Source organism: Giraffa tippelskirchi, chromosome 12, assembly GCF_054371585.1.
Source record: "Giraffa tippelskirchi isolate mGirTip1 chromosome 12, T2T-mGirTip1v1.2.pri, whole genome shotgun sequence".
Classification (NCBI taxonomy): domain Eukaryota; kingdom Metazoa; phylum Chordata; class Mammalia; order Artiodactyla; family Giraffidae; genus Giraffa; species Giraffa tippelskirchi.
In genome coordinates, this window is record NC_137286.1 from 33,362,882 (window position 1) to 33,375,554 (window position 12,673).

Here is a 12,673-nt window from a genome sequence, read left to right on the forward strand (position 1 = left end):
GTGTGGATCTGCATGCTCCTAGGGCCCAGCCCTATAGTCCTCCCACCTACCACCCCCAAGGCCCACTGTGTGGCTGGCCAGTCAGGGGAAAACAGGGCAGCAGCCCAGGGCCCGGCCAGCCCCTCCCCACTGGCTCATTTACATGGGATTTACAAGGGCTCATCACGGCTTCCTCCCCTCCTGGCCTCTCCTGGGGTGCCTCCATAGAGACAAAGGAGTGCATTCTGTCCCTCAGGTCCCCTGCTGTAGGCCCACAGGGGCGCCAAGAGACTCACTACAGGAAAGAGGGCACTTACTGGGGTCCAGAGAGAGGGCAGGGACCTCCTAGAGGTTGCCCGGCAATCCAGGTGTGGTCAGGGCTTGCACCTACTTTCCCCACTAACCACTCCCAGAACCCACTCCTTCTGCCCTCTCCACCACCATCCAGGGCTTGAGGAAGGGTCAGTCTATGCTGCTGCTGCTACAGCCCAGCTATGACCTGGAAGAACTGACGGACCCAGTCATTGACTCTGATCTCCTTCCAAAGGCCAGATTAGCCTTAGATCCCCTTACAGTGTGCAAGAAGGGGCCTCTCAGAGGCGCTGTCCAGCCCCATCCTTTTCCACACAAGGAGAATGAGGCTCAGGAAAAGCTAGGTCTGCCCAGGATCACCAAGGCTGATGGAGACCCCAGGTCTCTGCCCCTAGCCCAGAGCTCACTGGGGTTGCCCAAACTCCTGGCCTGAGCACCTGGTGCCACCTTGGTCACCCTGGGAAGGCACGTGTGGGAGAGGGAAGAACCATGCAGAACCTTCAGCATGGGGCTGGCCCAAGAGAGCGCAGGGCAGACAGAAGGGGAGGGAGCAGTTCCAGCCCTGTGGGGGTCTGCGAGCCAGCTGGAAACTGGGCTCAGAGAGGGGGACTGTCCCTAGTCTGCCACAGTCCCCTCTCCAGGAGTTACTGCTCAGGAAAATCTCCCAGCGAATCCCAAAAGGCCTGGATCGGACCTCCCTGGCAGTCTAGTGGTTAAGACTCTGCGCTCCCAGTGCAGGGAACACGGGTTCTATCCCTGGTGGGGGAAGATCCCACATGCTGCATGGCACAGCCAAAAAGAAATCTCCAAAAGCCTGGGTCCCTGCATGAGGGGCAGGAGGGAGGGGAACAAAGGAGAGGGGAGGGAAGAATGCCTGGGTCCCTCTCTGCACGCCCCCACAGGCCCCCACCCTCCATCCTTGGTCCTGTCATAGTTCTGTCCACCACCGCCGTGAACAGCCCCTAGTTCCCCTCCCCACCTCCCACCCCCAGCTTGGGGGACCCCTTTTCACACATCCTTCGGGGTTTTAAAACCTATGGGCTTCATCTTGAAGGGAGTTCAAGAGTTTCTAAGGCACAAATCCCATCCCAGCACTGTCACTGCCCTGGGGGTTGGAAAGCCAAGCTCACTTAGCACACAAAGCCTGCCCACCAGCCCCTCCTTGCTGGAGCCACCCCTTCTGCACACACTGACCCCGGCCTGCCTGCTGGCCCTGCCACCTCCCCTGCCCTCTCGCCTCTAGCCCAGATACTTCCATCACCACAGGTTTATCCCACAAGGTCTTATTTGATCAGCTTTATCTCCCAGAATGGGCCCCTTGAAAGCAGGGAAGCCAGAGGCTGTTTCTAGCATGGCCAGGCCTCCCCAAGGAAATGGTCAGGGGATGGAGGCTGGGAAGGGGGAAAGGCCCACTCTTGAGGTGAGGAAAGGTGGGGTGCAGGAGTGTCTGGGCTCCAGGTCCTTGCCTGGCAGGCAGAGCAGTGCTCGAGAGCTGTAGGTTTAGATCTCGCTAACAAGGAGCCCCTCAGCGCTAAGGCTCTCGGGAGAGCGGGTAAGGCTCACAGGGGCAGGAGGTGCTGAGTCACGAACAGGAACCCTCATCCTTACCCCCTGACCAAAACGGCGTGGAAGGCAAGGAGCAGGCACAGGTAAATAAATAGCTTGTTTATTAGTAATGTGTTACATTATTAAAGTGCATTGAGAAGAGATGCAGGGGCCGAAGCTGGAAGGCCACCAGCCCCAGGCCCTGCCCCAGGCTGGCCGGACCCAGCCAGAGAAGGGCCCAGCTCTCTGCTGAAATCCATGGACAGGGCTGGGGGCAGAGCCGCCCACCTGGAGAGCTTGGCCCAGGCCGTCCCTACAGGAATTCACAGTTTAGCCTAAGTTATAACATGTCCTGAGCTGAAGGTGGGAGGCTAGGAGCATGGAAGCACAGCCCTTGGGGAAGGGGGCTGAGGGGAGGGGAGGGGACCCCCACGCCCCCCGACCCCCAATGCCAAGGGCAGAGTCCTAGAAACCTCCCCCTGAGGACCTGGCTCCTCCTTTGAAATGAATATGGTGAACCTAGGGCTCAGTTATCTCCTTCTTTCTCCCCTGTCTCCCTCATCCCACCCCCTCCCGCAACCACCCCAACCAGGGGCATGGACCAACAGCCCCTTCAGAGTGGGCTCCCAGGGCAGAGCCAGCTCATGCTTCTCTCTTCAAATCCATGCCCATCCCTGGACTCTCATCCCATTCCCAGGAGCCGTAGACTGAGGCCCCACCCCCACCCCCCCATGACCCATCCCTCCCCCAGCCCCTCCCTCCCCACCCTACCCCGCATGTAGTTTTGGTATTTCATACAGATGCAGTCAGAAGTAGCTATACATGAAAGAAGCCTAACATAAAAATAGAGCTTTTTCCGTCCTTCCGTCCGGAAAGCAAACATCCTTCAATAAACATGCAAGGCAGCTGCCTAGAGAGACCCAGGGCTGGTGAGGAGGTCACAGAGGGCAGCCCCGGGCCTGCAGGAACACTAGCCTCCCCCAGTCATGGCAGGAGGGAGAATGAGGGGGCGATCTGGGTCTAGAGAGTCCAGAAGGACTCGGGCCTCAGCCCTAAGGTCCAGAGATGGGGTCCCCCATTCCTCTTTTTAAACCCCACTCTCTGGCCCACAGGCTGTTAGGCCAAAAGCATCTCTGCATTTCATCAGTTTGAGGAGGAGTTTTTGAAAAATAATCTCCAAAAGATAAAGTCTTAGGTCATCAAGGCCCCAGCTTCAGAGTTAGAGCCTGCGTTCTATGGCCCGCAACACCCTCGCCCCACGGGGGCCCAGCAGCCGCCTGCGGCTGGCCATCTGCAGGCCCAGTGTCCCCCGTCAGGTTTACGCAGTCCCCCTGGAAGAAGTGGTGGGCAAGGAGCTCCCGGGCCCAGCCGGTTCTGGGTGTGAGAGTTTTCTAGTGCCTCGGGGCTGCAGAAGCCTGCAGCACACCCGGCCCCGTGAGGCTCTAATGGACCAGCAGGCCAAGAATGACCCTGGGCAGGACACCCAGCCAGAGGCTGGTGGCCAGCGTGCAGGCGCGGCCCAGCAGTTGTGAGGTCATGGCTCTGTCCTCACGCAGCAGCTCCCAGTGCTGAGCTTCGCGGAGGTAGGAGCCCTCCTGGGCCTCGCAGTAGTAGTGGCCGTAATGGAGGTCCGTGAGGTTCTCGATGAACAGGATGCAGTTGGGGCTCTGGTGACCGGGCTCACAGCTCTGCTCCACACTGTTCTCGTGGCGCCAGGAGTAGGTGGCATGGCGGGACTCCATGGGGCAGCTCAGGTAGTAGCGGGAGTTCTGGGCCAGGGAAACCTTCTGCAGCGGGGCCTGTTCTGGGGAGCGAGGGGGAGGGAGCCGTGAGGAGCTGCTGAGGGCTCCCAGGGCAGGCTGTGTCCTCCCACACTGATAGGGCTACAAGGCCAAGGCTTCTAAATGAACATGGGGAAACTAGCCCCCCGTCTCCTCCTTACTCTCCCCTGCCTCCTTCACCCGCCTCCTTGTAGAACCACCCCCATACCAAGGGGGCTCCCTCCACGGGACTGTCCTGCCCCATCTGTCTGGAGCCCCCAGGACCAGACTTAGCCTTCCTCAGACAGGGCAATCAGGGCACGGATGTACCACCCCCATTGGACTGCAGCCTCTGAGCTGGGCCAGATAGGTACCTGGCTTCGGGTTGGGACACCCCTTGTGTGGCTCGACTGGATTGATGGACTGCAGCACTGGCCTGGAGTTGGAAGGAAGAGAGAGGCTAAGAAGACAGGAGGCCACAGGCCCGGCCCCTTCCCTGATCTCACCCCCGGCCAGTATCAGCAGTGGTGCCCACCCAGAGGAGGGCCTGGCCAGAAGGGATGCCACCCATCAAGCGCCACTGCTGTGCCCACTTTCTCCTAGGAGCAGGGGGCCCGGCCAACATACTCGTGGGAGCTGTAGATGGAGACACATCGGTCCTGGTACCAGCCGCAGTAGGGGTCGCGGGCCATGAGGCAGCCATGACAGCCCCCGGTGTAGACTTCACACAGGTCCAGGGGTACCTGGCTCACCTCCCACTGGGAGTTCACATACAGTTTCCGCTGGAAGGAAAAAAATGACCAGTCAAGTCAGGGACCCCAACTGAGTTCTAAGCCCCCAGGCCGAGGTCCAACTGCCTGGCAGGCCCGGGGGCCCAGAGATCCAGAAAAGGACATGCGAGTCACACGCAGAAGGGCTCTGTCCTCAGCTGGCGGTCGTCGGCCCCACAGGGCGGGTTAGGGGTAGGGAGGCTCACCCGGTCAGCGTCCAGTGACATGGCCTGGATAGCGGCCGCACGGCGGAAGGGCTGGATCTCCAAGATGTTGAAGACAAGGCCGTGCTCCCGTTTCCCCGGCTCCACCACCTTGTGGATAGTACCCTTGTCTGTGGGTGAAGGGCAGAAGGTCAGCATGCAGGAGCCCCACCACAGAGCCAGGCAGCCTACCCTGGGCTGAGCTGAGCCGGAAAGACATGGGTGGGCAGGGCTGTAACTTACGGATCAGGCGAGGGTCAGAGGACTGGGATGGGGTGGGGAGAGGACAGTATGACTGGGGAGGGTCTTAAGGGCCCAAAGGCATTGCAGGAAGTTTCCAAGGCTGGGCCAGGGAGGCCATCCCAGGAGGCTCTGGGCTCCCCAAGGCCGGTGGAAGAACAGAACCAGCAGCCCAAGCACTGCCAAGCCTCCAGCTACACGCATCAGTTACAGTACTTCATTTAACCCCCCACTCCCCTGGGAGGCAGGTATCAACATCCCCACTTCAAAGAAAAGGAAATGAGGCTCACAAAGGCCAAGCAACTTGCTCAAGGTCATGTAACTGGTGACTAGAACCCAGAGCAGGCAGAACCGGACCCTTCCAACCTCTTCTGTTTCCTGGACTCTTTCGGATATGCTTTCTTTAAAATAAACTTTTTATTTTGGAATAATTTCAGAGGTACTGAAAAGTCACAAAGACAGTCCAGAGTTCCCATATACCCTTCGCCCAGTCTCCCCGAAGGTTAGCATCTTGTATGACTGTGAGGTTTGTCACAGCCGAGCAGTTGACACTGGTTTGTTATGATTAAGTCAACTACAGACTTTACTGGGATTTCACGGGTTTTTCCGCTAATGTCCTTTGTTCTAGGATCCAATCCAGGATTCCACACTGCATATGCAGTCTTAGGGGATTTTTTAATTTTTCTAAAATCTTAGATCTGAAAAGGATCTTAGGTTCCACATAGGGGATCCCAAGGTCACACACTAGGCTGCCTGCCTCAGAGGCCAGAGCTCTCTCCATTCACTCCTGTCGGGGACTAACGGGCATCTTGACCCCTGAGTCCTCCCAATCCTACCCCCCCGGCTGTCCCAGTTTCTAGAATAGCCTACCTCCCTTTCCCTCCCTCCCAATTTCCCAGGGCATCACTTGCCCCAAAAAAGCAGTCAGATGATCAGATGACTGCCTGCCGGGGACACTACCTCTAAGTGTCCACGATCCCCCCTCTGCGGGCTCTGGGATGTGGTCCCTGGCTCCCTTGGCTTGACAGGCTCCCAGCCCACACACTACCTTCACACCCACACTGCCCTTTACCTCCTCCACCCAGCCCGGTGACAACCTCTCATAGCTTCGTCCAGCTGTAAGAGCCTCCCATTCTCTGCAGAGGGCTCAGAAAGTCCTATTTCCCATCCAGCCCCAATCCTTCGTGCTGCAAACTCCAAAACGGTATCTGTCTGATGGCCCTCAGGGAGAACCGAGACAAATGCCTTCATCACTCAAGCGCATTGGCTTCCAGGTCTGCATAAAGGGAGCCTACAGCTCCCTCAGCCCAGGACCAGCCTGCCTTGTCCTGGCTCCTGCTCCCAGTCCTACATCATGATACCCCGCCTGCAGCCCAGTGCTCTATCCTGCTAGCTGGTCACAATAGCCGGGCCATCCGCTGCTGGAGCAGAGCAAGGACAGGGGTCAGTGGGTGGAGCCAGGATGAATGGAGGAGTCAAGGGGTGGATCTCACAACTCAGAAACCAAGCCTGTGAACAGGAAATTACTCTCCCCAAGACTCCTAGGAGCCAAAAAACCTATGAGGCCACCATGACCCTGAGAAAACCCCAAGGTGAAGCAACAGCAGGAAGTCACATGGGGCGGTGTGTGCAATTGAGGGGGCTGCCTGAGGCCTAGACCACAGGACCCCAGAGGTGTTAGGCACTGGGGGGAGACAAGGCTTTTCTGACAGCACCACCACCCAGTCCTAAGGAAGGCCCACCGCACCCTCCCCTCAACGCTGATCTCCACGCCTGCTCCCAGAGCATCTTCGCCCGCAGTCTGGAACCAGGAAGTTGCTCTAAAGCCACCGCAGGGCTGTCTTCTTCATGGCCAATGACCTTCCGGGATGCAGGTTCATCTTTCAGGACGTTCCATTCTGCTTCTGGGGCCAGCCAGACCCTACTCGCAGAGGGGAACCCTTCTAGGGAAGAGGAGGTGGCCCAGCAGTCCTCCACAAGACCCTGCAAAGGCGCTGCCATCCGGAGGCCCTTCCTCACATTTTACAAAACTCTTTGCAGCCCACATCAGATGTTTCCTCTTACCTGCATAATCTCAAAGACAGCGAGAGGGGCCAGTTTCCTCACTCTGTCTGGCAGAGGCCCATAGGACATCTGGGACCAGGCCCTTCCACCTGACTTTCCACATCTCTTCCTACCATCCTCAGGAGTCAGAGTGTGACCAAGCTACACCCAGCTTTGCTCACACTCACCACATTTCTGCCTCTGAATCCGGGTATCTTCCAGCCTTCAATGCCCTCCTCCCTCTGTTCCACCTCCTCCAGGGAGCCCTTACTGCCTGACTCTTCCACAGCTACACATATTAACTCCTGACAGCTCTTAGCCACTCAGTTCTCCCTTTCAGGTATAACTATCCAACCAGATGTTAATGACATTATTCTTTATACTCATTTTTACCAAGCAGACTGGAGAGGGGGTCCCAGGGAGCCCCTTACCTGTGGCTAGGTAAAGCACATGGAAGGTCTCCCCATTGCTGGCGTGCATGCGGTGGACAACCACTTTCTGGTAGTGGTACTTAGAGTGGAACAGTGGCGTCTTAAGAGGCCCCATGGGCTCCACCCTCTGCACCACCTCAGGGTGACTGTCGGCCACCTGGAAGGTCTCTGTGGGTATCGGCTGCCGGTCTGGGAGGCACTGGGCGAGGAGAACAGGTCCAGATCAGTAGGGTGGCTGGGAGATGGGGTCACGGCCTGGGCCATGGTGGGTGTCACGGCTCACCTTGCCAGGCCGTGGGTTGGGGAGGCTCGAGTGGTAGCCCTTGAGTGAGGAAGTGCAGAAGACCTTGTCAATGTCACCGAGGGAGTACACGCAGACGGCCGAGTAGTTCCTGGGGGGACATAGAGACCACCTCAGTGGGAGCCCCAGGACCGCCCACCTCCACTCACTCAGGCCGGCCCCACACCAGATGGAGTATAACTATAGCCTTGCGACCAAGCCCCCTGGCCTTTGAGCTCCATTAGGGCAGGGACTCTCCTGGGGGCCAAGGCCAGTGCCTGAGCGTTAGCAAATACCATTGAAGGAAGGAGGGAGGCAGGACAGAAAGAGGGAGGGACGGAACTTCAGCCTAATTTCTTTCTTTTGCAATATAAAACCACAACCTGTATTCTGTCACGGAATCACTGAGTTCAGAGGTCAACCCCAGGGCAGGAGGAATCCCAACACACGCATCCTTGGGATGCTAATGGCCACAGAGGCCAGATCCCCGTTCTCCTTCCAGCCCACTGGGTCCATGCACACGGGAGCCCCAGAGCAGGGTCTTGGTTTCCCTACCCTGCCCCCCAACACACACCCTGCACTTAGGCCTGCCTTGTTTTCAATCAATGAGAGTGATTAAGAGGTGTGAATTATCAGGCGTAGGCAATGCCTGAGCGGGTGTGATAGCACCCAGCACCCTGAGAGGCCTCGGCAGCCTTTTCCCAGGGCCCAGCAGCCGCTCTGCATACACAGCTGGCGGACACACAGGCCCAGTAGCCATAAGCATGCATACGGCACGTGTGTACACAGCCGTCTGTACAGAGTCACAAACACACCAGCACACACATCCCCCTGAGCACTCTGTCCACCCAACCCAGGCCCAACAACAGCCTCATCCCTTGAGCCTGGAATCCCTGTGCTTGCCATATCAGCCATCCGCTCGGCAGGGCCCAAGTGCTCTGATCCCCACTGGACACTCATCAGCCTAGCCCCAGGACAACGGCCACTCACCAGGGGTTGGAGAAGACGCCATAGACCCTAGTGTCCTTCCACTGGCCATTAGGGTCGGGGAGCAGGAAGACGTCCTGGAGCCAGTTGAAATTCTTATTGGTGGCAGCGTCACTGCATACCAGCATAGCTTTCAGGAAGGTGTTCCACTTGGAGACTGACAGTGAACTCTCACCACCCTGGTCCCCCTGAAAGGGAAGAAAGGAGGGGAGGTCCCTCAGCACCTGCCTGGACTGCCCCACACACCTGGGGCACCTGATGCCAGGAAGGCCAGCACCCAGGCTTCTGAGGAGGAAAGGAGGCCCTGTAAGGGGCCGGGACCTGCCAAGGGGCAAGGCTGGGGTGCCCCACGACTCAGGCCAGGCTCCAGGTGGCAGGCCTGGCTGACCCAGGGCACATGGCCCACAGTGGGGACCTGCAGGGTGCAGCGCTTAGGTCCCCACCAAGCACACCGGCTCAGACACACATCTGCCCACTCTTACACATTCACACTCACACACATGACACAGACCTACACAACCCAGCATCTTCACACAGGTGAAACACACAATGTCAACACACTCTTGTCCCCACGCATATGCTCGTACACACTCGCCACGAATACACACCTGTGCACACCTTTACACATGCACGTGATCCCAACCATCACTACCCATTCACAGATGCACCAACCCTCCCGTGCACACCCTCTTCCTTCCACAGTCCCACAGACTCCGTCGCACACTTGCACACACACAGGCGCTCACACACTCACTCACTCCTGTTCAGGCACAGACACACTTGCTTGCCCACCCTGCTCTGGCTCACCCTGCACAGCTGGGCCACTCGGGACACATTGAGTGGGGCCTCGGGATTCTTGTCAGGGTTGTCCTCTCGGAAGAAGTAGTAGATCTTGTCATCGTAGGCCTGGTCTTGGTGCACGATGGTGGCCTTGATGAACTGCGGGTCTGCCAGGGACAGACGTGAGCGGGCGTGAGGCCGGGAGCCTCTCAGAGGACCCAGCCCCCGAGTCTGCACAAACAAACCCACATCCAATCCCACCCGGAATAAACTTCAGAACACCAGGTCCAACACCCCAAGGGGGCTGAGACTTGGCACCCCCACCCCTCACCTGTTTTACCCTCTCCTACAAAGATGTCATGGGCCCAGGAGCAATGACCTCATGCCTAGGGATCGAGAGGAATCCCTGGGGGCCCCTATGTCACCTCCGCCTAATTGGTAGAGGAGGGAGTGGGTGTGGCCTCACATGAGCTCAGCAGAGGGACATGCTGTGGCTCCTGGGGACCCCGCACCGGGCCTGGGGCTTCCTCTGATTTGTTCCCAGAGGATGTCAGGCCCATTCTACCCCCACCTCTTAACCTCTGCTATCCGCTGCTCCTGGCCAGGCCTGCCTCCTTGGCTTTCTTTTCTCAGGGCTGCACCCAGCTCCCATTTTCCTGCTGGCCTGTGGCCCCAGTGGCCCTCAGGGAGACTCCCCAGAAACATGAGGACCCCTGAGCATTCACACACCCTCGTCGGCCCGGCCCAGCCCAGCCCAGGGGGAGTCTGACTCACTCTGCATGACGGTGTCACTGGTGTACAGCTCGATCTCACCCTTGATTCGGCGGAACCTAGGGATCTTCCCGTTATATTCCTGCTTCCGGATGGTGGAGTACACCTCGTCCCCTGGGCACAGTGGGAGGGCCACAGATAAGGGCACGCAGCTCCTGGAAGCCCCTCCACAGGGCCTGGGCCAGGCACAGTGCTGACCGCCCTCTCCCAGCCCAGCCCAGCTGCCCTCAGGCCACAGCTGCCTGCTCCAGCCACAACCCTACCATCACATGGCCCTACCGTCAAACAGAACCAGGGAGTTCTCATCTGGGCTGAAGGGCGCATAACCTTTCCTCTCCCCAAGAAACACCGCAGAGTCGTTCACCTAGGGGAGACCAAGGGGGTCAGAATGCCACCTGGTCCCGTGGCCACTGCCTCCCACGGGTGCCAGCTGCTCAGCCGAGGTCCCCATCCGCCCAGGAACTCTGTATAAGGTGAGACCAGCCTCAGAGCGCCCCACCACCACCTCCCACCTTGGGGGGCAGAAGCCCACCCGCAGACAAGGGTGAGCTGACCAGGCACACAGGGAGGGGCCTCCTCACCAGGATCCAGCAGCTGGGGCGCCGAGCGTTGGTGCCACAGGCCAGCAGCCCCTCGTTCTGCTTCTCCAGGAGTGTGATGTAGTTCTCACAGTCCTGCCAGGAAAGGTAGAAGGCAAGAAGTTGGTTGGAGGCCCTGGCAGGCCTAGAACTAGGACCCTCAGTCTTGGGAAAGAAGGCTTCAGAAATCTGAGCCCAGAGGTATCTCTAAGAGAGTCCAGAGTGGGTGCAGTCGACTCCACCCCCCTAAAAACAGAGGAATGTTTTAGGGAAGGAGTGTCTCCTGCTCAGGCCAGGAACCCTAGGACAGGGCTGCCTCTCTCCTCCCGGACTGCGGCTCCCAAGACAGGGCCAGGCCTCCTTTCTCAGACTCTTAGGGACTTTTCCAAGGGGCCCAGCCTCCCCTCTGCACTCCCTCTTCCCCACTCACCTGCTTGTCCCGGCAGGACCCCTTGGTGGAGCCAATGTTCACCTGGGGGAATGGGGAGGGGGGATATGAGTCCACCTGCCAGGAGCAAGATGCCCCCAAGTGCTTTCCATGCATCCTCAGGACGGGCTCGTTTGGCAGATGAGCAATAGGGCTTCAAGAAAGGGAGTGATCTACCCACGATCACACAGGCTACTCAGCCTGATACCCAGAGCCAAAGCCCAAAGCTCACGGACCAGCCCAGAGATCTCACAAGACAGGGTCACAGGGTTTGGGAGGTCTCCTGCTAGGCCTCCCTAGTCAGCGCTCCCCACCCGGCCAGGCCTGTTAGCTCCATGCCTGTCTCCACATCACCCCAACACCCAGGCCAGTCAGGACCACTTTCAGGGAGCCTTTCCCCAGACACCACTTATCGGGTATAATAGGGGGCCGACCAGTTCTGGAAGACATGCCAGCTCCCCCGGATTCCCTGAGGCCTCTCACCAAGGCCAGAGAGGAGATAAGATGGGGAAAGGGACTTCCCTGGTTAAGAATCCAGGGGCCAATGCAGGAGACACAGGTTCAATCTCTGGTCTGGGAAGACCCCACATGCCACAGAGCAAATAATTTTGTGTGCCCGTTTGTCTATTAAGCCCATGCCCTAGAGCCCCTGCTCCAAAACAAGAGAAGCCACTGCAATGAGAAGCCCACGCACTGCCACAAAGAACAGTCCCCACTTGCCTCAACGAGAGAAACCCCGCACGCAGCAACGAAGACCCAGCTCAGCCAAAACAATCAATCAATAAAAAGAAGATGGGGAAGGAAGAAGAGAGAAGGGGGCAGGAGAGGGTCCAGGCTCACCGTGTGCATGCTGGCGTTCCTGCCCTTGGAAAAGTCAAAGGCATAGACTCTGCTGCGTCCGCCCACCCACACGGAGGAGCTGCCTGGTTCATGGAAAAGCACCGTGTGTGGCTCAGTTGAGCCGAAGTCCACATGGTCCTGCCCTGCATGGCCTAAGGAAAAGACAATAGGCAGAAAACGTTGAGGCTGGAAGATCCCGGCCTGCCCCCGAAGCACACCACACCCACCGAGCTATGAGGGCTTAGAGCTGGCTCTGGAGACACTGGACTCGGAGCTGTGGGCGGGAAATGAGAGGAGCCCTCTGGTAGGGGCTGGCAACCAGCTCTTCTCACCCCAAAGCCAAGGCCCTACAATATGTGTGACCTCAGAGTCAGAGCAGAATTTAAGAACCCCTGGAGAGAACCGACCCCACCCCCACCCCCACACACACACTCTGCTGCTCCTAAGAGGGCTGGGCTCAGGAAGGAGGGCCCCCAACTCTGCTCTGAGGCTCTCTGCTGCCTAGGACAGAGCAAGCAGTCACCTCCACCTCCCGCAGGTAGCAAGGCCTCTAAGAACCCCATGGACAGTTCAGGCTCCCAGGAATCACTTTGCTCGGAACCCTTTCCCCTCCTTTAGGAGGACCCCTCTGACCCTTCCCAGCCTGCCCCATCCCCTGAGTGAGCAGGTCAGTAAGGATCAAGAGCCAGAAAGGAATCTTAATGTCCAGTTCCTCCCATTTTAGAGA

General features: G+C 58.4%; 1 protein-coding gene across 5 annotated transcripts in view; it reads right to left on the minus strand.

Moving 5' to 3' along the window:
• Window positions 1–1,941: 1,941 nt before the first annotated feature.
• Window positions 1,942–12,673, minus strand: part of SEMA7A (semaphorin 7A (JohnMiltonHagen blood group)) — a 33,477-nt gene continuing 22,745 nt past the window's right edge. For all 5 annotated transcript variants that reach the window (XM_081549425.1, XM_081549426.1, XM_081549429.1 and 2 more), the window contains 13 exons: window positions 11,947–12,098; window positions 11,110–11,151; window positions 10,683–10,775; window positions 10,381–10,465; window positions 10,105–10,215; window positions 9,358–9,497; window positions 8,554–8,738; window positions 7,567–7,675; window positions 7,284–7,482; window positions 4,573–4,700; window positions 4,224–4,378; window positions 3,971–4,032; window positions 1,942–3,640 (listed from right to left, as the gene is read on the minus strand). In XM_081549425.1, the coding sequence (XP_081405551.1) occupies window positions 3,279–3,640; window positions 3,971–4,032; window positions 4,224–4,378; window positions 4,573–4,700; window positions 7,284–7,482; window positions 7,567–7,675; window positions 8,554–8,738; window positions 9,358–9,497; window positions 10,105–10,215; window positions 10,381–10,465; window positions 10,683–10,775; window positions 11,110–11,151; window positions 11,947–12,098 (1,823 nt within the window). In that variant the 3' untranslated portion in view covers window positions 1,942–3,278. The remainder of the gene's footprint in view (window positions 3,641–3,970; window positions 4,033–4,223; window positions 4,379–4,572; window positions 4,701–7,283; window positions 7,483–7,566; window positions 7,676–8,553; window positions 8,739–9,357; window positions 9,498–10,104; window positions 10,216–10,380; window positions 10,466–10,682; window positions 10,776–11,109; window positions 11,152–11,946; window positions 12,099–12,673) is intronic.